The sequence below is a fragment of the Pholis gunnellus genome (genome assembly GCF_910591455.1).
Source record: "Pholis gunnellus genome assembly, chromosome: 12".
Taxonomy (NCBI): Eukaryota; Metazoa; Chordata; class Actinopteri; order Perciformes; family Pholidae; genus Pholis; species Pholis gunnellus.
Window position 1 is genome coordinate 11,687,543 of NC_136539.1, and position 20,906 is coordinate 11,708,448.

The 20,906-nt window shown below is 41.9% G+C and overlaps 1 protein-coding gene across 1 annotated transcript in view; it reads right to left on the bottom strand.

Moving 5' to 3' along the window:
* Positions 1 to 606: 606 nt before the first annotated feature.
* Positions 607 to 20,906, bottom strand: part of LOC306703757 (FERM and PDZ domain-containing protein 4-like) — a gene marked incomplete at both ends in the record, with an annotated part of 32,554 nt that continues 12,254 nt past the window's right edge. Inside the window, 16 exon segments of the mRNA XM_079169824.1 lie at positions 607 to 1,850; positions 2,676 to 3,884; positions 4,384 to 5,367; positions 5,453 to 5,576; positions 5,707 to 5,889; positions 5,998 to 6,087; positions 6,342 to 6,468; positions 6,759 to 6,895; positions 7,102 to 7,221; positions 7,821 to 7,952; positions 8,352 to 8,459; positions 10,383 to 10,487; positions 11,448 to 11,493; positions 11,942 to 12,044; positions 12,314 to 12,474; positions 17,887 to 18,003. Of these exon segments, the coding sequence (XP_079025950.1) occupies positions 607 to 1,850; positions 2,676 to 3,884; positions 4,384 to 5,367; positions 5,453 to 5,576; positions 5,707 to 5,889; positions 5,998 to 6,087; positions 6,342 to 6,468; positions 6,759 to 6,895; positions 7,102 to 7,221; positions 7,821 to 7,952; positions 8,352 to 8,459; positions 10,383 to 10,487; positions 11,448 to 11,493; positions 11,942 to 12,044; positions 12,314 to 12,474; positions 17,887 to 18,003 (4,990 nt within the window).

The window sequence follows — 20,906 nt, forward strand, 5'->3', positions numbered from 1 at the left end:
AATAAAAGAATATGGTACTGTATGAGAGGTTGGTAATTAACACAACCATTATTGTGTTTGTACACACAAATATATTTGACAGACAAAAATAATTTGAGAAGACTTTTTAAAAGTTTTAATCTTTTTAATGATGTTTGACAAAAAATAACAGGAAAGGACTCAGTGCTCATGTGTGAAGTAATCATTAAATTAAGGTGAATCCAGCAAAAGAAAGTCTTATGCATTACTTGATTAAACACGTCTTGTCCTGTGCAATGATTTGTCTAGAGCTGTATATAGTTTATGCATTTCTCCAACATATATATTCTTACAATGTATAAACAAGTTACCAATAAGGTTGTAATAATCTACATGTTAAGCCCCTAATATAACCAATAAATCATTAAAAATAATCCCTATTATATAATATACTTGAGAGGAGGGTCATATGCTTCTTCAGAGGCCTTAATATAATCTATTTAAAACTTTAATGATTCATATCAATTCATTTTTCTCACTTTCCATAATAAAATATTGTATATACAAGGCAAGTTTGTTTTTTTCACAGCAGTTCACATTGGTTGTTAAACCCATGTCTCGAATGTATGGCTTTAAAATCAAAACATCTTATTTGTAGAGCAGTGTTTTCAGTGAGTGAGTTAGTGCGTTTATAATAGCAGACATGGTGGCAGAGTGATGTGTCAATGCATTTACACTTTGGTCACAGGGGGAGCTTCCCGAAGCTGCCTCAGCAGCTTTCAGCAGACACACGTAGTTCATGACGACCTCGTCCACCTTGGCTACCACCTCACGCCGCTCGCTCTCGGTGCTCAGGCCTTCCACGAGTGACATGCAGGCTTGCGTTAGGCAGCAGAGTGTGTGGAAGCTGTGCGTCAGAGTGAGCAGTAACTCCTCTGGGCTGCTGTACTCCACGCCCATCTGACTGCAGGCACTGCTCAGCACTTTGGCCTGCATGAATAGCAGCTGGGAGAACGTGTCCATGTCAGCCTCGTTGACCTCGCGTTTCTCACCTCTGGACGAGCGTCCGAGGCTGGAACGCAACACGCCGACCATCTCTAAGGCATCCTTGCGTGCAAGTGCGAACCCTGTCTGAAGGCTGTAGGTTTTTCCCTTCATTGAATTTACACAATCTAGCCTTGCTTTGAGGCTCACATCATTCGCGGCTGAGACCATGTTACTCTGCTCAGCTTTACAGTCAGCTTTCATGACCGTCTCTTCCTCGCGATTGAAAGAAACCGAGTTGACAGAGAACAGAGCATGTGAGGGCATCTTTCTGTCTTCATCATCACCATCAGTGTTTCTCTTTCTCCGCAGGAAGCAGTGACCGAAGGGCACGCGGCGCCTCCACGCAGGCCTACATGCGTCCAGCCTGGGAGCTGTTGACTCTGGCAGCAACAGGGAGGCTCCTCTGAGCAGCCTTTTACTAGATGAATTAGAGGCGACTGAACCGTGGGACAAGCTCTTAGGCAAGGTTTTGGCAGAGAATATCCTCTGTACGTTTGGGGGATCTTGAGACTGATTCTGACCACCACTTTTCCTTGTAAGTGTGGCTCTGGTCTTTTGTAACAGCGCTTCTAAGCTCCTGGAGCCCGGCATTGTGGTACCCCAACTTCTCCTGAGCATCAAATCCCTGCGTGGCTTCCTGAGGCTGCTTGATTTAGGGTCACATGAAGATCCACTTGAGGGGAAAGCCAGGGCTTGTGGGTCAGGCTCTGGGCTGGCCTGTGTTAGCTCACTGGGCTCTGTGCTACTTCTTAATGAAGATGGTGACGTGGTTGTGGTGGTGGTACTGGTCTCATTACAGAGAGCTAAAGATGACTCTTCCCCATCCTTCTTCGGCTGTGTGCAAGCTACACTAGGGGTAGTAGGAAAACAGAGAGAACTGTTAAGCATCTCACAAGTGTTAATAATAACAAATATACTTTACATGTACTGTGAATACAGAGATGACGATTTCAATATTTTCCAGAATTTGCATACTTGTTAAAAACATATCTTGATTCCTAAAGGGGGAAATAGATGGAAAGTGACACTTTAAGAAAACAAATAAGGGCAGGAATATATTTTAAGTTACGTTTTTGTCTTGTGACCCCTTAAAACATCAATGTCTACTTGCAACCCCAGTACAAGTAGTCCCAGTACATCCTGACAGCAATCAGTGCTTCAAATGCTTTGACAAAAAGAAGAAGAAGAAAAAGGCAGTCACCGGACTGTATAAGCTTTTCCAATCATTTCATCTGGCCCGGACGAAATGATTGGCCTAACTGCCTTTCATATCTGCCTGCCTGTCTGCAAGCACACTGATGCACACCATGCACTTATTGAACATCACGGAAGTCTTCCACAAGGTGCTAGCTTGACAGCTGTGAGTACTAGCAATAGCCATGTTGGTTGTTTACATTCATTATGATGTGTTTACGTTAATAATGATAACTTTGGGGGAGTGGCTTTGGAGGGAGGCGTTAAAAGGCAGGCTGTCAGTGTTGCCTTGGCAACTTTCTCATTAGATTTAGCGACTTTTGGGGCTAGTGCTGCTAGCTACTTTCATTGGCAAAGAGTTGGCAACACTGGGCTGGGTTTTTCAGTAAATGTCTCTTTTGTTCCTGTCATGCACATACGTGTGTGTCTGTGTCACAGACACAGATAACAGAGAGCATCCTCCTGTTTCGTTTTACCTGTGGTTTCTTTAATCTTGGGCATACGGTGACTGCCATCCCGTGTAATGCCGAACCCAGGCTCAGCACTGGTCGCTGCATGGATCTTCCTCAGCAGGGTGGGGTCCATGGAATGGCCGGCCCTTCCCTGACCTGGGGGCCCAAAAGCTTTCTCCTCAGCCGTTGCATAACTCAGCCCCTTGAGTGAGGACTCTGAAAGTACATGCATGTTGTCTGTGGCACAAAGAGGAGAATCCATGGGAGTGACACAGCTGCTGCTGCCGGTGCTGCAACCGGCGTCTATAGAGGAACATTGTGAGCTCTGGAGAGAATGAACGCCTTCACTCTGTATCGATGACATGCGCTTGCTCACGTGGTACTCGTATGACTGTGTGACGTCATGCTCCGACGGTGGAATCTTAATTTGCTGCTGCTCATTGTCCTGTGAAGTGGCATCTCCCTCTGCAAGGACAGGCCCTTTGGACGGAGAGCGGAGATGCTCGTTTAACTGTTGGCTTCTTTCACTTGAGTCCCGTTTGTCTCCCTTTACCGTCAGCCTGTCTGCGTGGGAAGCCTGTGAGTCACTCACACATTCTGGAGAGAGATTTTCTGCCATTTTGTTTCCGGGCGCTCTCTGCTGCCATTTTTGATGCCTGTCTTGAAAGTGAGTTCGCCCAAGATCAAGTTGATTCATGTAGTAGGAATCTCTCACAGTGAAAGCGTTATACTTCCCAACAAGATGAGGGGGCTCTTCTCTTGGTGAGTCGTGAGAAGTCATGTGAGATCTGTCAGAGGATTCACAGGTATCTCCGTGGATTCTGCCATCTGCCTCCCTCGGTTTTCCTCTCTGCCTGCTCATTACCGAGCCAAGGTGCATCTTAGTGAAGTATTCACTGACTGACTTTATTTCCATTGTCTCTGGCTCCATTTCACCGCCATCCGAGTGACAAATCTGGGAGGAGGCGACGGCGGAAGATTTTGCCTCGTCATCCTGATGCTCCTGGGGGTTGTACTGCATTGCTGCCGCACCACCATCGCTAGGTGCAGCGGCCTCTGCCTTTTCCTCGTTCGCGGCGTGGTATCCTTCGGTCATGGCTGCATGCATCCTCAGGTGGTTTTCTGAGTGCCTTTGAGCAGTGGCCAGCTCGGAGCTCTCTGTCATCTCAGAGGAGTTTGTCTCGTTGCCAGAATCTGAGGACTCCGGACTAAATGCTCGGGATATTTCTACACCTGTGTACCACAGAAAGACAAAAAATGGCATTAATAACTTCATTTGACACACGAGAAACATCACAGATTAAGAAATGAGTGAAATAGATGTAATGGTAGCGACATGTAATTCAGCATGTAGGGGAAAAAGGTGTGAATGAATATAATATAAATCAAAACAAATCACAAAAAATTACAATCAATTTACGGAATCCTAAAATGTTGCTAAAGAACATTCAAGACTTAAAAATTAGCATTCCATGGATTGCTATTTAAAATGATTTGTTTATTGATTTTGAGAAAACAAATAAAACGATCAACAAAACAACAACAAATCTTGCCCAAATGAATGATACTGTGAACACAACTGTTTGTGCGATGAAGTGAATGAAGAAATACTCACACAAATGGAAACATAGAACAAAATGGGCTTTATTGAAAAAACAACAACAAATCAAAAGTGAATGGCTGGATCATGTGCGGTGTTAATGGATGAATGTTACAATAGTGTAAGGAGAACCTGTGCTACTCTCTGACTGTGCCGGACTCTGTTCCTCAGATGCAGCGAGGGCCTCGAGTGCCTGTAAGGTCGACACCACTGCATCGTTTAGAGGCTCCCCGTGGACCTCTGCTCCGAGGTTGGGTACTGAATCTATGAGAGACACTGGGATGTCATTGCGGGCCCCCTGTGCCCGAGTCCCGGCCCCCTGCTGCTCCTCCTCGTCAGAGCTGTCCCTGAAGCCGGGAGGAGGAGCAGCGATGGCCAGGTTAAGAGAGTGCAGAAGCACGTCATTGTCCTCCTCGTCGTTACCCTCCGGTGGGGGAGGGAGGGAAGTCAAGTCAATGATGTCATCGCTGGACCCTGAGAGCGAGAGTAACATAGGCTTGTCAATGTCACTCATCATCATGTCCTCCTCACAGCTGATGTCATCCTCGTCCTCTGCTTCATCTGTTGTCTCTGCGTAACAGATGTCGTGCAGCAGCGGCTCCTCGATGCATTCAGTAGGACCAAAGATTTTGGTGGAGTACTGATAACCGTCCCCGTCCTCTATGGCATCCATCATCTTATAGTCCTCCTCAAGACGTCTATACATGTGGTTGTGATTGTCTAGAATCTCTGGGCTCTCATCCATCAGTCTCTGGTAGCCCAGGTTTTGGGGGTTTACACTGTCTAAGGGAGGATCTCCAAATATGAAGGAGACCTTTGCACTCCTGGAGGAGTCTTGGGGTTGGGGTTTGGGCCTGGGGACATTGAGGTAAGTTTGGGTGCAAGGGATTCTGCAGCACTCTGCTCTCTCTGCCATGTGAATTGAGTGCTGGGCCTGGTGGATCTCAGTTATGTAAACTGGTTGGCCTTCAAATTTCCCGTGCTCCAGGTATTCACACTCCTGGTCAGAATAATCTTGGCTGCATCTCTGGTTGTTTCTGTCTTCAAATCCTTTATGGGGTGTGCTGTAAGTACACTCAATGGCCTGGTAGGTCTGCTTTACTCTTGCTGCATGGCCTGCAAAGAGGAACCAAAACATTTAACATGTATATTTAAACACAGCAAGTGCTAATGAGTCATATTGTGATAATTTCAGACATACTTGTTTCCGTGTTTTTGGCCACATTGAAGATGGTGCGCCGAGAGTCCACCAGTAATCTGTAGTAGCCAGCAGTCAAACAGGCCAGATTCATTGCATCAACAGACTCCATTATGAGAGTGATGGGCTGTGAACGAGGCAGATAAGCAGATGACAATGAGCGCAAAATAAATGGGATGGTGGGACTGTAGAATGATGTTATAATGACTGCTAAACAGACTCGGTGCTGTTAGGGGGAAAGAAGAGGGTTTGCTAACCTTTACGTCCAGAACATGTAGCTCCACTCTAACCCTGTTCTCATCTTCTGTGTACATCTCAATGCGGTTGACGTGACTGAAATCGGCCAGGAGAGCCACCAGGTTTGTTTTGGTGTTAATCACATGGCTGATGCCGTACTTGGGCCCCACCAGCAACGTCACTTCTGTGTGCTTCTCGCCTTGCTGTGAAAGGAAATGGAAGTATCAGCACACGTATGCACTTCCTGCATGCAAATCAAAAGCGTGTGACCTGGCATGTTTTTGTGTCATGTGCCATGTGATTTCACTCACAATTAGCGTGGATCTAAACACCCGTCCTCCATACAGCCTCAAATCGCTGAGATACTTCAGATAATGGACCTTTGCCTGCAAGGCAGTCAGCTGGAATGGGGGAGGAAACATAACACACAGGATTAAATACAAGCTGAACTTATTTAAATGAGGTGTTAATGGCAGAATGTAATGTTAAAAAAAAAAAAAAAGGTGCAACATTATATGTTCAAGCCACCAACCACTGAAAGACTCCACTAGGTGGTACTAAAGAGTTTCTTCAGATGTAGTGAAAGAGAACGATGAAGAGACTTACAGATACAGAGACAGGAAGAGATAATAAGGGAAGAGGTAACACACTCCACCTTTTTACCAGGCGGCACCAGGTTCTGGTTGGTTTTGAGGATGTGAGTGAGGGCTTTTTTGATGTTCTTCTCCTTCATGCTAGACAGCACTGCTGGAGGCAGGAACAACGCCAGACCCCACTCCTTCCTGCAGACCCACAATTCATTACAATTAGTCACTATGACGAAACCGTCAAGTCATCACTCTTGACCGCTGATAGAGTCACTTCACCCTGAGGTGGTACATTGATTAACTGACAGGGTGCAATCACAATCATTAACTAAGCAGGGATGTATCTTCTGGCAGTGCAGTTGCACAACACTGGGTGAGATGATTATTGTTTTAATGTATGAGAGCATTCTGGACTAAGTAACCAAACAACAAAATGACTCTATAGCTGTGTATGCATGGTGCAGTGTGAAAGACAATCTACTCACTCAATATACTTTAAGGAAACTTTCTGGGAGTGCTTGGTATTGATGGTTAGAATATACATTTGCAGGGCAGCCAGATGGAGGGCCGTGTCGTATTTCAGCTCTGATCCAAATCTCTCCAACACCACATCATTACAGCTCTGGAGGAGCCGGAGAGGGAGAGGACAGAAACAGGTTACAGCAATCATGTGTTTGCTAAGGCAGTAATTATAGACTAAATTCTCAATAAGTTTCGGGTTCTGAGGCGGGTTTTCTTCTTCTAGATTAGCATACTTTGATCCTTTTAAAACTTTCACCATAAACAGCACTGTATGTTTACGTGTTGTCTGAATCTGGTGATATTCACCTGAACATAGAGGTACTCAAATGCTACCGCGTCTCTCCTCAGCAGGTCCACGGGATCCTTTGGGACAAAAGTGATGCGAAAAAAGCACTTCATCTTGTTTGACCCTGGCCTCTGTGTCACCTAGAGCACAAGTCAGAAGACAAGGAGGGTCCCATGAGTAAAATTTTTGCATCTGCAAACAGGGAGCATTGCATGCAACATTTCATGTTAGGCCTAACTAAAATCCTGTAGTCTGTCAGAATTCACAGTGATTCATGAATAGTTTTGACATTGTGGGAAATGAGCTCATCGCTTACTTGCCGAGAGATATATGAGAAGATATGCCACTCCCATATTTGTCCGATTAATATGTAGCTGGAGCCAGGAGACGCTTAAAGACTGGAAAGAGCGGGGAACAGCTACACTTGCTCTTGCTCTTTTTCTTTTTTGTTATGTAAAAACAAGAGGAAGTGATTGTCTTGAAGGGACTATAACAAATGTGTGTTAACACTCTGCAATAAAGTGAAGTGAGCATATTTCCCACAATGTTTAACTGTAACATTTCCATGTAAAAGCAGTCAAACTGACAATGACTCTGCAGTTCTTTCCCTTTTTGTCCTACAGCATGAGTACAAAAATACTTTATACTGAGGACAAGGTTTGTATCCTCCCTCTGTTTATCAAGTCTATCATTGAACTGCCACGCTCTTGTTTGGTAGCACAGAGGAGAGCTGACTCACCTGAGTTAGCATCTCCTGCTCGTGCAGGAGCATGAGTTTGCTGGCAGACCCCTCAGCTCTTTGCTCCAGCATCAGAGAGAAGTGCTCGATACTCTTAATGGATAGCTTTTCTTGCAGGGTCAAGATGACATCCTTTTCGCAAAAGGCAAAATCAGAGTTAATATAATATGAGAGCCGTGCAGATGCAGCAGCCTGCTTGTGCTCAGCTCAATGCTAAAACCATGAATAATTTTCACGGCTGAACACGTGCGAAAACATTAACGGAACATGCCATCAGAATTTCTACTGCAATATTAAAAAAGAAAGGAGATGTAAATTGCTGACCAAGTTCTCCTCGACCCACAGTTAATTCAGTTCAAAATGCTTTTTGGTTAAATCATGTTTTATGTGCAGGTAAGGTTCTGAAGGCCGCAGTGAAGGTTGGAGGTCGCACTTTATAATGTGCAGTGCATAACATTCATTTAAACTGAATACCACTTTAGACTACGCAACTTGATTTCATGGTGAAGCAAGGTTCTCCACGACACCTACCTTAATGGACGTGCTGCTGTCAAATTTAAATGATTTAGTCTGCCCGTTCTCCAGGTACACCTTCAGAACATTTGGCATAAAGAGAAGGGAGTTGTCCTTCATCGTTTCCTGAGGATAAGAATCATTTGATTAGCAAATCTCACTTTTTTCCTAATTGATAGATGTTGATAGATGTTTATAACGCTGGGGTAACAACCTTTCAGCATATAGTGATTCAAGTATTACCCCAGGGCAAAAAAACCGTGAGAATTTGGAAATACAGCCCTCATCCTTTAGCTCTCTCCTCTCGGTCCTAAGCCCCCTTCCACCAGAAGAGCACAGGCATATGCCCACGTTTCCCTTTAAGAAGACATATTGTGATTTTAGCTTGCTACAATATCTGCAAAGTCTTACAGAAATGGAGAGAAAAAGTTGCTAGTTGATGGTTTGTCCTTCTGCTAACAGTAGCCGTCCCTGCACTGCAGGACTATGCTCATGTAGAAGGCTAAACTATTAGAGAGATGGAGAGAAAATGTGAAATATTTAGCTTTCTGCTAACCATAGCCGTGAGCTGCCATGAGCTGCAGTCGGCTATGGTTAGTAGAAGGCTGAGCTATTTGCAACTTTTTCTCTCCGTCTCTGAAATGCCTCGCCACTATTGGTTTGTCTTCTATTTTTGGGTTGCCAATGCAGGAATAGCAACAGCTTTTTCTGCAGGATTTTCTGCCATTGAATGAGGCTTTCACCATTTAAAAAAGGATGTGCACGTGCATCTGCATTTGTAGAAAAAGCCAATAGGAACACCTTCTCTCTGGAATGACCTTTGATTAGCTAAAGTATGCCGTCACAAGCTAGATTTTCTTAAGCCTGAAGACAGAGCCAAGAGGAGGTGCAGAAGTTTTGTCTCAGACAACTTGAATTACAAAATGCTGAAAGGTTATTATGGAATTATTGCCCAATTATGCCAAAAATAAACTGCCTAGCCCAGCTTTAAAGTGCATTAGAGCAAAATGCTGTAATTAGAAGACCCTTAGGAGAAAATGCTTGCACATTCAAGAAACTCCATATTAAAGTCTGAGGATTAAAGGAAAATGAAAGTAGTTCCACATTTTTCTTTCTTGCTGAAATGAAAGGATTGATACACTCTATGTATGGTATTTATGAAGCTACAACCAGGAAATGGTTAGCTTAAGAGTTAGCATAAAAACGTTTAGAAGGGGGAAACAGCTAGCCTGGCTCTGTAGGCAACAGAATCGGCCTAATTAGCACGTCATATTTCACAGTGACAATAAGCCTCCAGGGAAGTTACTGCTCCCAGTCAAGAAATAGTCCGGCACACGATCCCCTGTAAAAACACAACTTGTCCTTTTTTACAAGTTTTTGTACGGATTAAACAAATAATATACAACATAGTTAGTGAGCTTTAAAAGGTGCTGGTTGGCAGATTTTTGTATTACCGTTGGAGAGATGCAGGGGAACTGTTTCCCCCTTCTTCCAGTTTGTAATTCTAAGCTAAGCTTTCCTGACTGTAGCTTCATATTAGATACTGTATGAGAGTGATATTGATTTTCTCATCCAACTCTCAGCAAGAAAGCAAATTAGAATATATCAAACTATTTCTTAAAATGTATGTTTCCACATTTTTCATTGGGCTAAAATTGTAATGAAAGTAATACAAAGTAACCCACTGACGCATCTTTCTGGTATTATGTACGATGCTGTCCTTTCTGCTCAGAGGATATGACTGATAGTCTTCTTACTTAGTGGTTGCTCTCTAAAAATCCTCTTCTCTGTGTGACACATCTGATAAATCAGGGAAGCTGTGAGAGAGTCCCTCTTTTTCTGTCAATCATACCCACACGCTCTCTATTTCATTACAGAGATGAAAAGAAATAAGAGGAGGAGGTGAATGTCTTGCTCATCTGTGTCTTCATTTTACCTTTCGGGATATCTGATATTTTCACTCTGCTCTACGCACACTTTCAGAGTTCAAGTCTGCCGCTGTTCAAACCTTGATGTGTACCGAATGAATCAGTGTACAGTGTGACTTACGGGGACCTGGCCATTGATGATAACCTCTTCAGCGAAGCGGACTTTAACAGGATTAGTCTTTAACTTGGCCTTTTTGGCTGCGCTGATGAATGCCGATTTGGGTGACTTTTGGAGGGAAAGAAGAAGAAGAAGAAGAAAAAAAAAACGGATTTAAAGGACAATCAGGTCTTTTATCGATGAGTCATGCATTTTTCTCAGCTCACACAATTCAAGGACATGTTCCCTTCTTGAAATATGACAACCTCCCATTTCTCCACTCAGTGCTGATGCAATTAGGGAGGCTCTGTGTAAGGGCATAAGAGGAGGACGCCCTCACTGCCGGTGTGTCATTGAGGCTGCAAAGAAACTCCTGGTAAACGGAAGCAATTACAGGCTGGATTATAAGAGCTGCTTGGGAATACTTCACCCATTTTTTTTTTCGCAAATGAAATCCTTTTTCAGGTTTAGCAATATGTTAAGTGGCTCATCATGATGAGCCTCTAAACACTATGATACTGAACAAAGTGATTCATTTAAATGCGCAATGAATGGATATATTTAGAAATGACATGACAGACGTTACAGTTTCATGGAAATGTTGCATAGTGGAAAACACCAAAATGACTGTCATGGTGTACAGAGAAACATCAGAAATGTTGTTTTCTATGAGCATGCTCTTCTGATTTGATCTATTTTTGGAGGGAATACAAGCATAATTCACATTTCTACTGACTTATTTTGTGAACTGTAAAGAAAGGCCGAATATATGCTGCCGGCGCTGTTTGTTCACAACCATCTGGTGCTCCGTGACTCCAGTAAATGTTGATGTGGCAGGTTCATCTGAGGTCTTGCGAGGATCTGACGCTACAACATGAGAAGACTTGAAATGACTGCAGCAATTGTACCCTTTCAGTCAGTGGGGCTGTAACACTCAGCTGAGGCATTACTGATACAGTGCCAACAAAAGCACATTATGGCATGAGTAAAGACTTGCTTTCATGGAGTCAGCAAAATGAACAGTTTCAAACACACAAACGGCCGATTGGAATGCACTCTCTTTCACTCATGGTGGATGGAGAAACTTACTGGGTATGGCTGAACAACGCTCAACAATATGGACTCCTTGCAACTCCTGCAAAAAAAACCAGAAACAAAAAATCTGGTTTAGGGAAATCTGGAAATATTTCAGTTTTCTTCTAGTTATTTTTATGCTTAGGGCATCATGGTGGATGGTAGCACGAGGAACATTGTGTCCCAGTGATGCTCCTGGCAGCTCTGCATTGCCTCCGAAGTGCAGAATTTTACTGCAGAGGTCAACCCCATTCAAGGCCAAAGGAGCTGTGAAGGAGTGGCCACACTAATGGCGCACAGGTCATACCAAACCCCCACAATCAGCCACTCAGCTGTATTAGTGTTATATCTTTAATGAGACACCTAAAAAAAACATCAACCGTGAAAAAAGCATTAAATCTACAATAAATTATGAAAACCAAAACATTTATTTTAAATGGCCACTATACAATTATCAACAACAGGTTCAACAGCAGGCAGTGACATCTCACCTGAGTGTGTTGTCATACCTGACAAGGTCAATGACCCTCTCCCTGGGTGCTGAACTGACTGGCTCATCATTAATCATCATGATCTCGTCTCCTGGGATCAGCCTGCCTTCTGACGGACCCCCTTTCAACACAAACCAAACAAGAGTTAAGTGGTACAAGCTGTGCACAGTCATGCCATCTTTCTCGATTGTCTTGGTTTCCTGGCTCAGGTCTCTAACGAATGCTTACTCGTTGATCTTTGTTAAAATCAATGAATCATCCATGTAAATTACACCTTTCTGGCTCACTTTTAGGGGGATCTCATCTGCTTCTGGGAATGTGTTAATAATGGCCATGGATGGGATGAGTCACTGTTGTATTAGAGCTCACTGTACAGCTGGGGCACTTTACCTGGTGTAACTGAACGGACCACCACAGGTTTCTCACTGCCTGCCACAAATCCAAAGCCAAGCACTGGGTCTCGTCTCATCTCCACCATCCGGGGCGCTGGTGGCACAAACCTGTCCCCGTCCAGACGAACCTCATCCAGAGAGCTGCTCTGGGAGACGTGGCTGTGGGAAGAATAAAAAGCATGTTTCCCTTCATCCCTGCTGGTTGTTTTTGTCACATTTTAAAGCAATGCTTTTTAATGGCCAGTGTTGTGTAGCCACTGTTGGTGTATCAAGGAGAACGGAAATGTCAAATTTTACACTTTCAACTTAAATATTACAATAATTCTGGGAAACTCGTGATGGGTATTTATGACAATTGTCTGAAATGTTATAGAACAAATGATTAATACAAATAATGTGCATGTTCTCTTATCAGGACAATACTTGTTCATTGCAGCTCTAAAATAGGAATGCTGAACGAATATAACTAATAAAAAGAGTTTATCTTCAAGAGACAATGACAACTGCAGCTCAGGAAAAATCTCTTAAAAGATGTAAAGCAATAGATGTAACCACTAACTGCACATAAAATGGTTGTTTACCTTGTTTACACTAAATCCCCAAAATGTTTAAAGACAAGATGCAAGATATTGTTTTAAAATGAGGAACTAGTGCAATGCTGCAAAAACAGAACACGTGGGCGATGGTAATCAGGAGCCGATGTTTGTATTATCACATTGCAGATATCCACTGTGTGCTTTACAAAAGAGCAGTTGCAATTGTCTGTGGTATTCATACTGGTATGTGTTATAGAATAGGCTTTTGCTTTGCCACACTAATGATGCAGGACCGGTACGATGTGTAGTGTGCTGTTGAAATCTCCTGCCTGGTCTGTACCTTATTTAAACCATTTCAGTTAACCTGATCAACGCATTTTTCTTTGTCCTTTCAAAACAGTTATTATTCTCTTCTTGACCTCAAAAGACGATGCAGACACTGTATGTGCTTTCACATCTTCTGTGATCAGAGTTCTGCAGCTTTTCTCCACTTTCTCTGGCTGCAAAGGCAGTAGCAGCTCCATATGGTGCCAACAATGTTGGTTAATTAAAGCCGTGGGCAGACAGTGTGTAATTCACAGTTATTCTTGACACATGGACTATTCACCACTAAATACTAACAATTAATCTTCTATGGCACAAAGACACAGAGAGATCTGTCAATCGCAATCCCGATATTACAAAAACAAAAAAGAACATGTTCCACAAGATGGTCGAAGCTAAGTGATGAGGAGGATTCAACAATTCTCTCCCAGAGCTATAAACCACAAAAAAATTAAATAATCCCCAACAACCAAATGTAGCTGCTAAATAGATCACAAACGATGACAAGCTTTTTTGTGCTCATATCAGTTCTGAACTAGAAGTGAACCTGATCTCTTTGATGGTCTCACTTTCACCTTTTACAGCGAACTAAGACTTACATTATAATACTTACAAGCTATTAAAATATGTACTGAGTATTATGCAGAGGACATAATACACATATTGTATTTGAAATTAAGATATTATGCTCTTTATTTAAATACAACACTTCCATTGTTGAGTTTGGTAAAACGTCTGGATTAAGGCTGATTAAAAGACAAAACAGCATCTTTTATTTTTACTGCATGGAATGGAAGTGTTTGAGGCTGTTTTTGGCAGATATATTAGACTTTATACTGTATATGGATCGTTTTTTTGACAAACTTTCAGAACCTAATTCTTGTAAGAATTGAAAGAGATTAAGATAAGTGAAAGTATTGAAAAAACAGAGTAGGAACTACAAGGGTTTGACAGCGAGGCATATTAGTAAAATGGAGTAACAAAGAGTTAAATTGAAATTAATTTAACATCAATTTGGAATATCCATTTAAAAATGTATCTAACAATTGGTGAAATCCACACAGAAGCCTCTAATTTCACGGCGGTGTGGTACAGTGTGTGGCCAGGCAGAAAGACGGGAAGCAGCATGTGCAAAGCCTGCAGTAACAAGACTAAAAAGGTGGAGCTAATTGAAAATAATGAGCTGAGTGGGTTGTCCCCGAGGTCATCTAGGAGAAAAAACTGGCTGCGTTCCAAATTTCCTTTTCACTTTTAGTACTTACTGTCCTGCCCTTACAAAGTATGCTCTGTTGCATGCAGTATACATACAATTGGGACATACCACTTCATCATAATACTGCGCCATGACATTCAACCCTTTGCTCATATATCCATCACAGTCAACGAGCTGTGCTGTCAACATATCTTTATCAATTTATTCATGGCCCAGTATTTGGAGGACATGGACAGGAACTCTATAACTAAATGTTCAAGTTGTATTCGTCTTTTGTGATAAAGACATTCATTAAAGAAATAAGCTTTGTTGTCTTCAAGAAGGATCTATCTGCAGTCTTGAAGGCCACACAACACATCCACTTTACTACTGAAATAACTTATTAACTGGGATCAAAGTACTTATTTTAACACATAACCAGGATCTTTTACTAAACATAAGGTACCTAAACCTAACTCAGTCAATTTGACATATCTTCCTCTGCACAGAGGATTGTGGGTCAGAAAAGCCTGAAAAGCATCTTGCATACTGCAAAATACGACCTGATGCAGCATAAATCAAGGTATTTTTGGCATACCACATTTGGCATTCAATGTATTGAGATAAACTAAAAAATGTTCTGGCTTCCTAAATAGTATGTAAATATGGGTATTGGAACGCACCCCCACATTCCATCATTCTAAAAATAAGAAAACGTGTTTGTGTCAAATAAGTTAAAATAGGTGTGGTTTCCTTAGGCGGCTTGTTTAACAAATATCCATGTCTAAAAATAAGATTGAGTCCTGAAATTATATTTATCTGACATGAAAGTGGCAGGATATGTGTTGTCTTGTACAGGACTGCAGACACATGTGAGGGTGGGAAATGCTGTACAGACTCATACAGACACAATAAATACATGAAACCTCAGCACAAGTCTACCAACTTGCTTATTTCAGACCCTGTACACAGGAATGTACCCATATTACTGTCTTTGAATATAAAATATGATGTTTTTCTCATATCGTGTCAGCATAATATTATAGGTATCCAGAGGCTTTAGATAATACTGGAGAGTAGCCAAATATTCAGAACACACCCACTTCAGTATTTCCACACCCAGTCCGGCGTGGCATTGGCCGTTACTGCCAGTTGAAGCGAGAGGCCCAGAACATTAAATGTTTTTTAATTGGTGCATTTATTAACCATTTTTACAAAGGGCTTTTTAATTGTATCACTAAACACAACGGGCATTTGAATGTACCAAAGAGTTTTCTAAATGTATCTGGTAAATATCAAATTTTATAATAAAGATTCAAGTCCAAAATTAGTTCAGTGGCACACTCAAGCCTCCATACAAAGAGACAGAGAGCCCTCCCCCCTCATTACTTATATATATATATATATTATATAGTTAATTCTAATGCATCTTAAAATTAAATTTTGTCCTCACCCTTGTCCCCCCAACATTAAAACAAGGCATCTGTTTCAGTATGTCGACAACTATTTAAACGACGACTCATTACCACACAGTGAACGCTATCACTTTATATTTCTGAAGGTCCTTCTAAGACACATTTAGTTTGGATTTATGTGTCAGTTTTATCCCTCAAATGACAAACTCAGCAGATTGTGCACAAATCAAAACCATATGGACCTGTGCATTCAGGGAGAGTATACTGTCCCCTTCTCTACACGGCCACCTGCTAAACATGGCTGGATTCCCATTGTGCAGACAGCCATGCATCTAATGGTCCCTAATCATGCTCATTAGCTGCTAGTGTAGCTGCACAACACTCTATACAGCAATCAGAAGCCGCACTGGGAGCTATACAATTAACAAGATGAACAAAAAGGAGTAGCAAGAAATGCTGGCATGACTGTCACTGTACAAACTAAAACGACTATTTTCAGTGTTGTTTCCTAAAAGTGTATTTTGGACAAAGTGGAGTAAGCTCGTTACCAAAAGCAATATCCTGTTCCTCTCGTTCTGAAATGCTGCTCTGACACAGCTCACAACTTGTTGGTGCTGAGGCGGTTGTTTGTCCTGTGTGGAACGCAATCCTTTTTTAAATAACGCAATCACAGCGAGTTCATTTTGGCATATTTTTTTGCTGTGTCACTCCTCCTTTTAGGGGACTGGCTGCTGTGAATTTTCTAAACCTACCAAATAGAGATGTGTTTTGTTTCCTAGTAAATGTGGCTTAATGAAGTCAATTTAAGTACTGATGGCACCACTGTTCATTTCACTTTGACATCTTTGTGTATTTTGTGAAAAGAAATTGCCATCCTGCCATCTCATTCTCAGTCACGACGAAGAGGAAGTCTCTGTTAAATCTGTCATTTTTCCAATATTTATCTACTCTTGTTGAACAATCGCTCGAAATCTCTAAACTAAAACACAGATAAATGCCTTGTGTCACAGTGTAAATATTAAATAGCTACTGCTTTATTCATGTGCTCCTGTCACGCCGACCAGACATGTGTTCTGAGAAATACAACAATTTAGTATCAGCACCATGGAGCCTTGACAGACTCAGATGACCGTGGACAGTCACAGAAACACTTGATTATTCATAAGTCTTCCTCAAATTTAGAACGCCATGGAGCCAAAACAGCCTCCATGATCTGTCTCATCCAGACACACTCACTGCATCCAGCACTTTCACCGCTCCTTACTTCTTATATAACTCCTCTGACATCACGCTTCTCATGCTCTAACCCATGTGTGACAAGTACCCACCTCCTATTCCGTATACAATGCAAGTACACAGATGTTATTTTTTCACATTAGAGAGCTGCATCTATGACACAAAAATACCGTGGACGTTGTTGCATTATGATGAATGTTAAATGAGAATAAGTGACGATCTTGTGAGCAAATGAAAGGAGCAAACCTTTAGCAAAACAGTCAGAATCTAGTATGCACAGGGGTTCATGAACGCAACAATATTTTCAGTTCTAGTATGAATGCATATTACACATCTCGATAAAAATAAAGGAAAGCCCAGCTGAATCAACAGAACAGATAACATTAGCAAAAACACTACATTAGAATATGTGCACACAACCATATAGACAACCAGTGCAGAGTTTCCTTTTACCTGCCTGTACAGATATCCAGAAGTGCCAATTGCAAAGAATCAATTACGCTGATGACACACTATAACCCAGCATCCTCTGGGGGACGTGCAGACTCTCAGATCAAAACAAGTCCCTGCACTGGTGAATGTCTTCCTCGGCGGCAGCGGGCACACACTCTCAAAAGCCCTCTTCTGCATTTGGGAGACTGCATGAGGAGTGTTGTGGGTGTGTGAGAGAGAGAGCGAGAGCAGGCAGGGGCAGAGTGTGCGCAGCAGTGGAGGGAACAGAGAATCAGTATTCTGAACACACAGATGGAGACAGTGTGGAGGCAGTGACGTGGCTGGAATAATCACAGGTTGGTAACGCGTCTGAAACATCTGGGACAGAGAAAGCTCCCCTTCTGTTTTTTTTTGGTTTTAAACACAGGGCACTTACTTGATGTAGAAGTCACGCCCCTCTCTATTGGTACCCATGTCCCATCCATTGGGGGGTCCCTGTGATGCACTCCAGGTCCCTGAAGGGGGCGGCCAGCCTGAGGATTTGGTCCTGTGGCTGCAAAGGAAGAAAGGGATGAGAAATGAAGCGTTGATCAACTTTATATCGTAGCGTGCGGTTTCATTCAAAACCATGCGTAACACCTAGAACATCAAGCTCAGAGTTTATATGTCCAATCAGTTAATCCCGCTCTAAAATAATCCAAAAGTAATATTTGTGTCATTATTTAAATCATAATAGAAATAAATTAGTCGTGTGCTGATGTGAAGCAATTCAAGTGATAAGAGGATGTCTGATTCCAGCGTGATAAACAATGTTCCATAGCCACAGTTCACTCGGTGCATACAAATCAAATTAATTACATAAGCTAGACACACAGGCGGAGTTGTCAAGCCTCAATCTTGTGCTTTGAGAGGCATGAAAATGGTTGATGTCAGCATATTATTTATAAAAGAAGCCCCGAGGAATTTTCTTATAAAGTGGTCATTTGATTTGCTCAATGCCAAGACGATCTGATGAAGTTAATCAGAGAAAAGAACCGTCGTTCACGAAACAATTCATTGTACTCTATTGTATGAAAGACCATGGTTTTCTTAGTAACAAAAGATGTTCTGATTCTAACAAAACGCGATTCTCCGTAGCCTTTTCCCTGTGCTACAAGTAGGCAGAGTGCAGGTATTTAGAAGAACTGTAATTGGTTAAATGATTTCTGTGTCTTCTTGTCTTCCCTTTATCTTTGTCTTTCTGTTTGCACACTGGTGATGCTATGAAAGCGGTGGCACTAAGTTATGTCACTTCAAAGGCTTGTCTGCCGTGTAACAGGGCTCTTCGCATTCATTATTCAAAGCTCCTCTTTCTTTCCCTCTAAACATTTCCCCAGTTACTGTACCGATGATAATAACTTGTGTGCAGGGTGCTTGTATCTGCATGAGACTGTGTGTTAGTGTGTGTGTGTGCGTCCGTGAACACATCTCTCTGTATGGGCGCACGTGCCCATTTCACGAGGTATTAATAAAATATTGCAAACACGTCAACACAATGTATGAGCTGAGAGAAAGGTTACAAACTATTGTAAAGCTATTCAGTGCAAGAGTGAGGCATTTCGTTAAAAAAATAATGCAACCTAAGCTGATCTGTATTCTGGGTTCAACAGCCTAAATGCTACTGGACGCATTAAGTCATAACTAATTCATAAAAAAAAGGCATATGCTGTTGCTGAAAATTGTGTTTTTCTTTTGTGAACTACATTTGGGCTCTGAACACAGGAAGTCATCTTTCTTTCTCTCCCAGCACAATGGTGTGTTTGGTGGATATTAGTGTTTCCACATGGATATGGATTTATTTGACCTACAGTACATTAGCTGGGAGCGGGCCTCGGTGGTGTATATTTAGAACACATTTCCTGCAGCTCAAAAGATGTGTGTGGACACAGCTGGATACTGTCTGACATTTTTGGAGCCATGTTCACCTCATTGATGAGTCCTATTGTGCCCTCCATTTCAGCCTTTGGGATAAACCTTACAGCCGTGTTAACATCAGCAGTGTTGGAGGTCGCAGATTTACACATTTTAGTAGTGTTTCATGTATGAAAGGTCATAGAATCTTAGCATATTAATATTCTTCTATAATGAGAGCATTTCTGCAGAGTTACATCTTTGGCAATGACATTTCTCCAAAGGTCTACAATGTAGTGGTGCATATTGTACTTACAGTTTTAGATGCTGTGCCTTCAAAATATCTTTCTGAGTTGAAAATTTCCACAAATTCCATTTTCTGTCACTCAGCAACAATGTGTCTGTATTAATGGCACAGTCATTGGTACTGTGATCTTTGATTTCTTTTGTCTGCAGGCGGGAGGTGCATTATGCCATTGAGTCGCAGCACTCCGACTTACAGAGAGGCTGAAAAGGTTTCGCACTGGTGGACAGTGAAACTGATCCTCAGCTAGCATTAATAAATGATGCCTGCACAGTCGCATCGGACTAAGTAATCAAGCGTCAAGTTGGCAAGCCATGCTACACAATTCATGAACAGTTTCCCAAGAGTCAGAGGGAGGACAATTAGAACGAAAAGTTGGAATCAAATGTAATTTCTTTCAGGATACATTGCACTAAAACTACAAAATGAATAGTGACTTCTTATATATATATATATATATATATATTTGATATTGATATATATTTGATATTGATATTTGATATATATATGATATATATTTTGCTTACTTGACTATTCCGTAGCAACCTGAAGCTAATAGCAACTAAATGTAATCTTTAACAGTCATTAACAACAAACAGAAAAGGAAAAATGACTCATAGTGCAAGTGCAACTATATGCAAGTGTAAGCCTTTGTTACTAAAGCAACTAGCATCAAGGTTGTATCATCTAAATTTGGAAGACTGCACACGATTTTACTGAAAGACCTTTAGTGCAGTACAGTGGTAGAGTCTGTCATCTGACTTTATCAGTAATGAGGAAGATATAAGTTGAATTGTACTGTCTGCAAGATGGGGGAAAAGATCACTTTTCAGCCCTTCATAAAAATTGCATGAACGATGTGATCCTTGGTTTATCACAGTAGTTCACTTTCGCTTTCATCTCTCTGAATACACGCTAGTTACAGAGAAGCATTCTGGTGTGTTATGAAGGCTGAAATCCGGTTAAAGTAGGGAGTAACTATCCATTATAGACAAGCCGCAGCTAGGAAGAGCACATTGCAACACAGACACTAGGTTGAATAATTTACATTGACCATCTCCATGAGGGTTGGCTGTATGAAACCACACTCTGGTGCCACATGCCTGCCATTACGCATATTGAGAATTAAACAAGTGTAATTTTTCAAGAGGTGTTTTCTTTGAGAAGAGATTGCGTCAAGCGGTAACATTTTTACATTTACGTGATCATCGACAAAGTACCAGGCTCAGCATTTCCTTCCCACAATGCACTTGGCGAGAGAC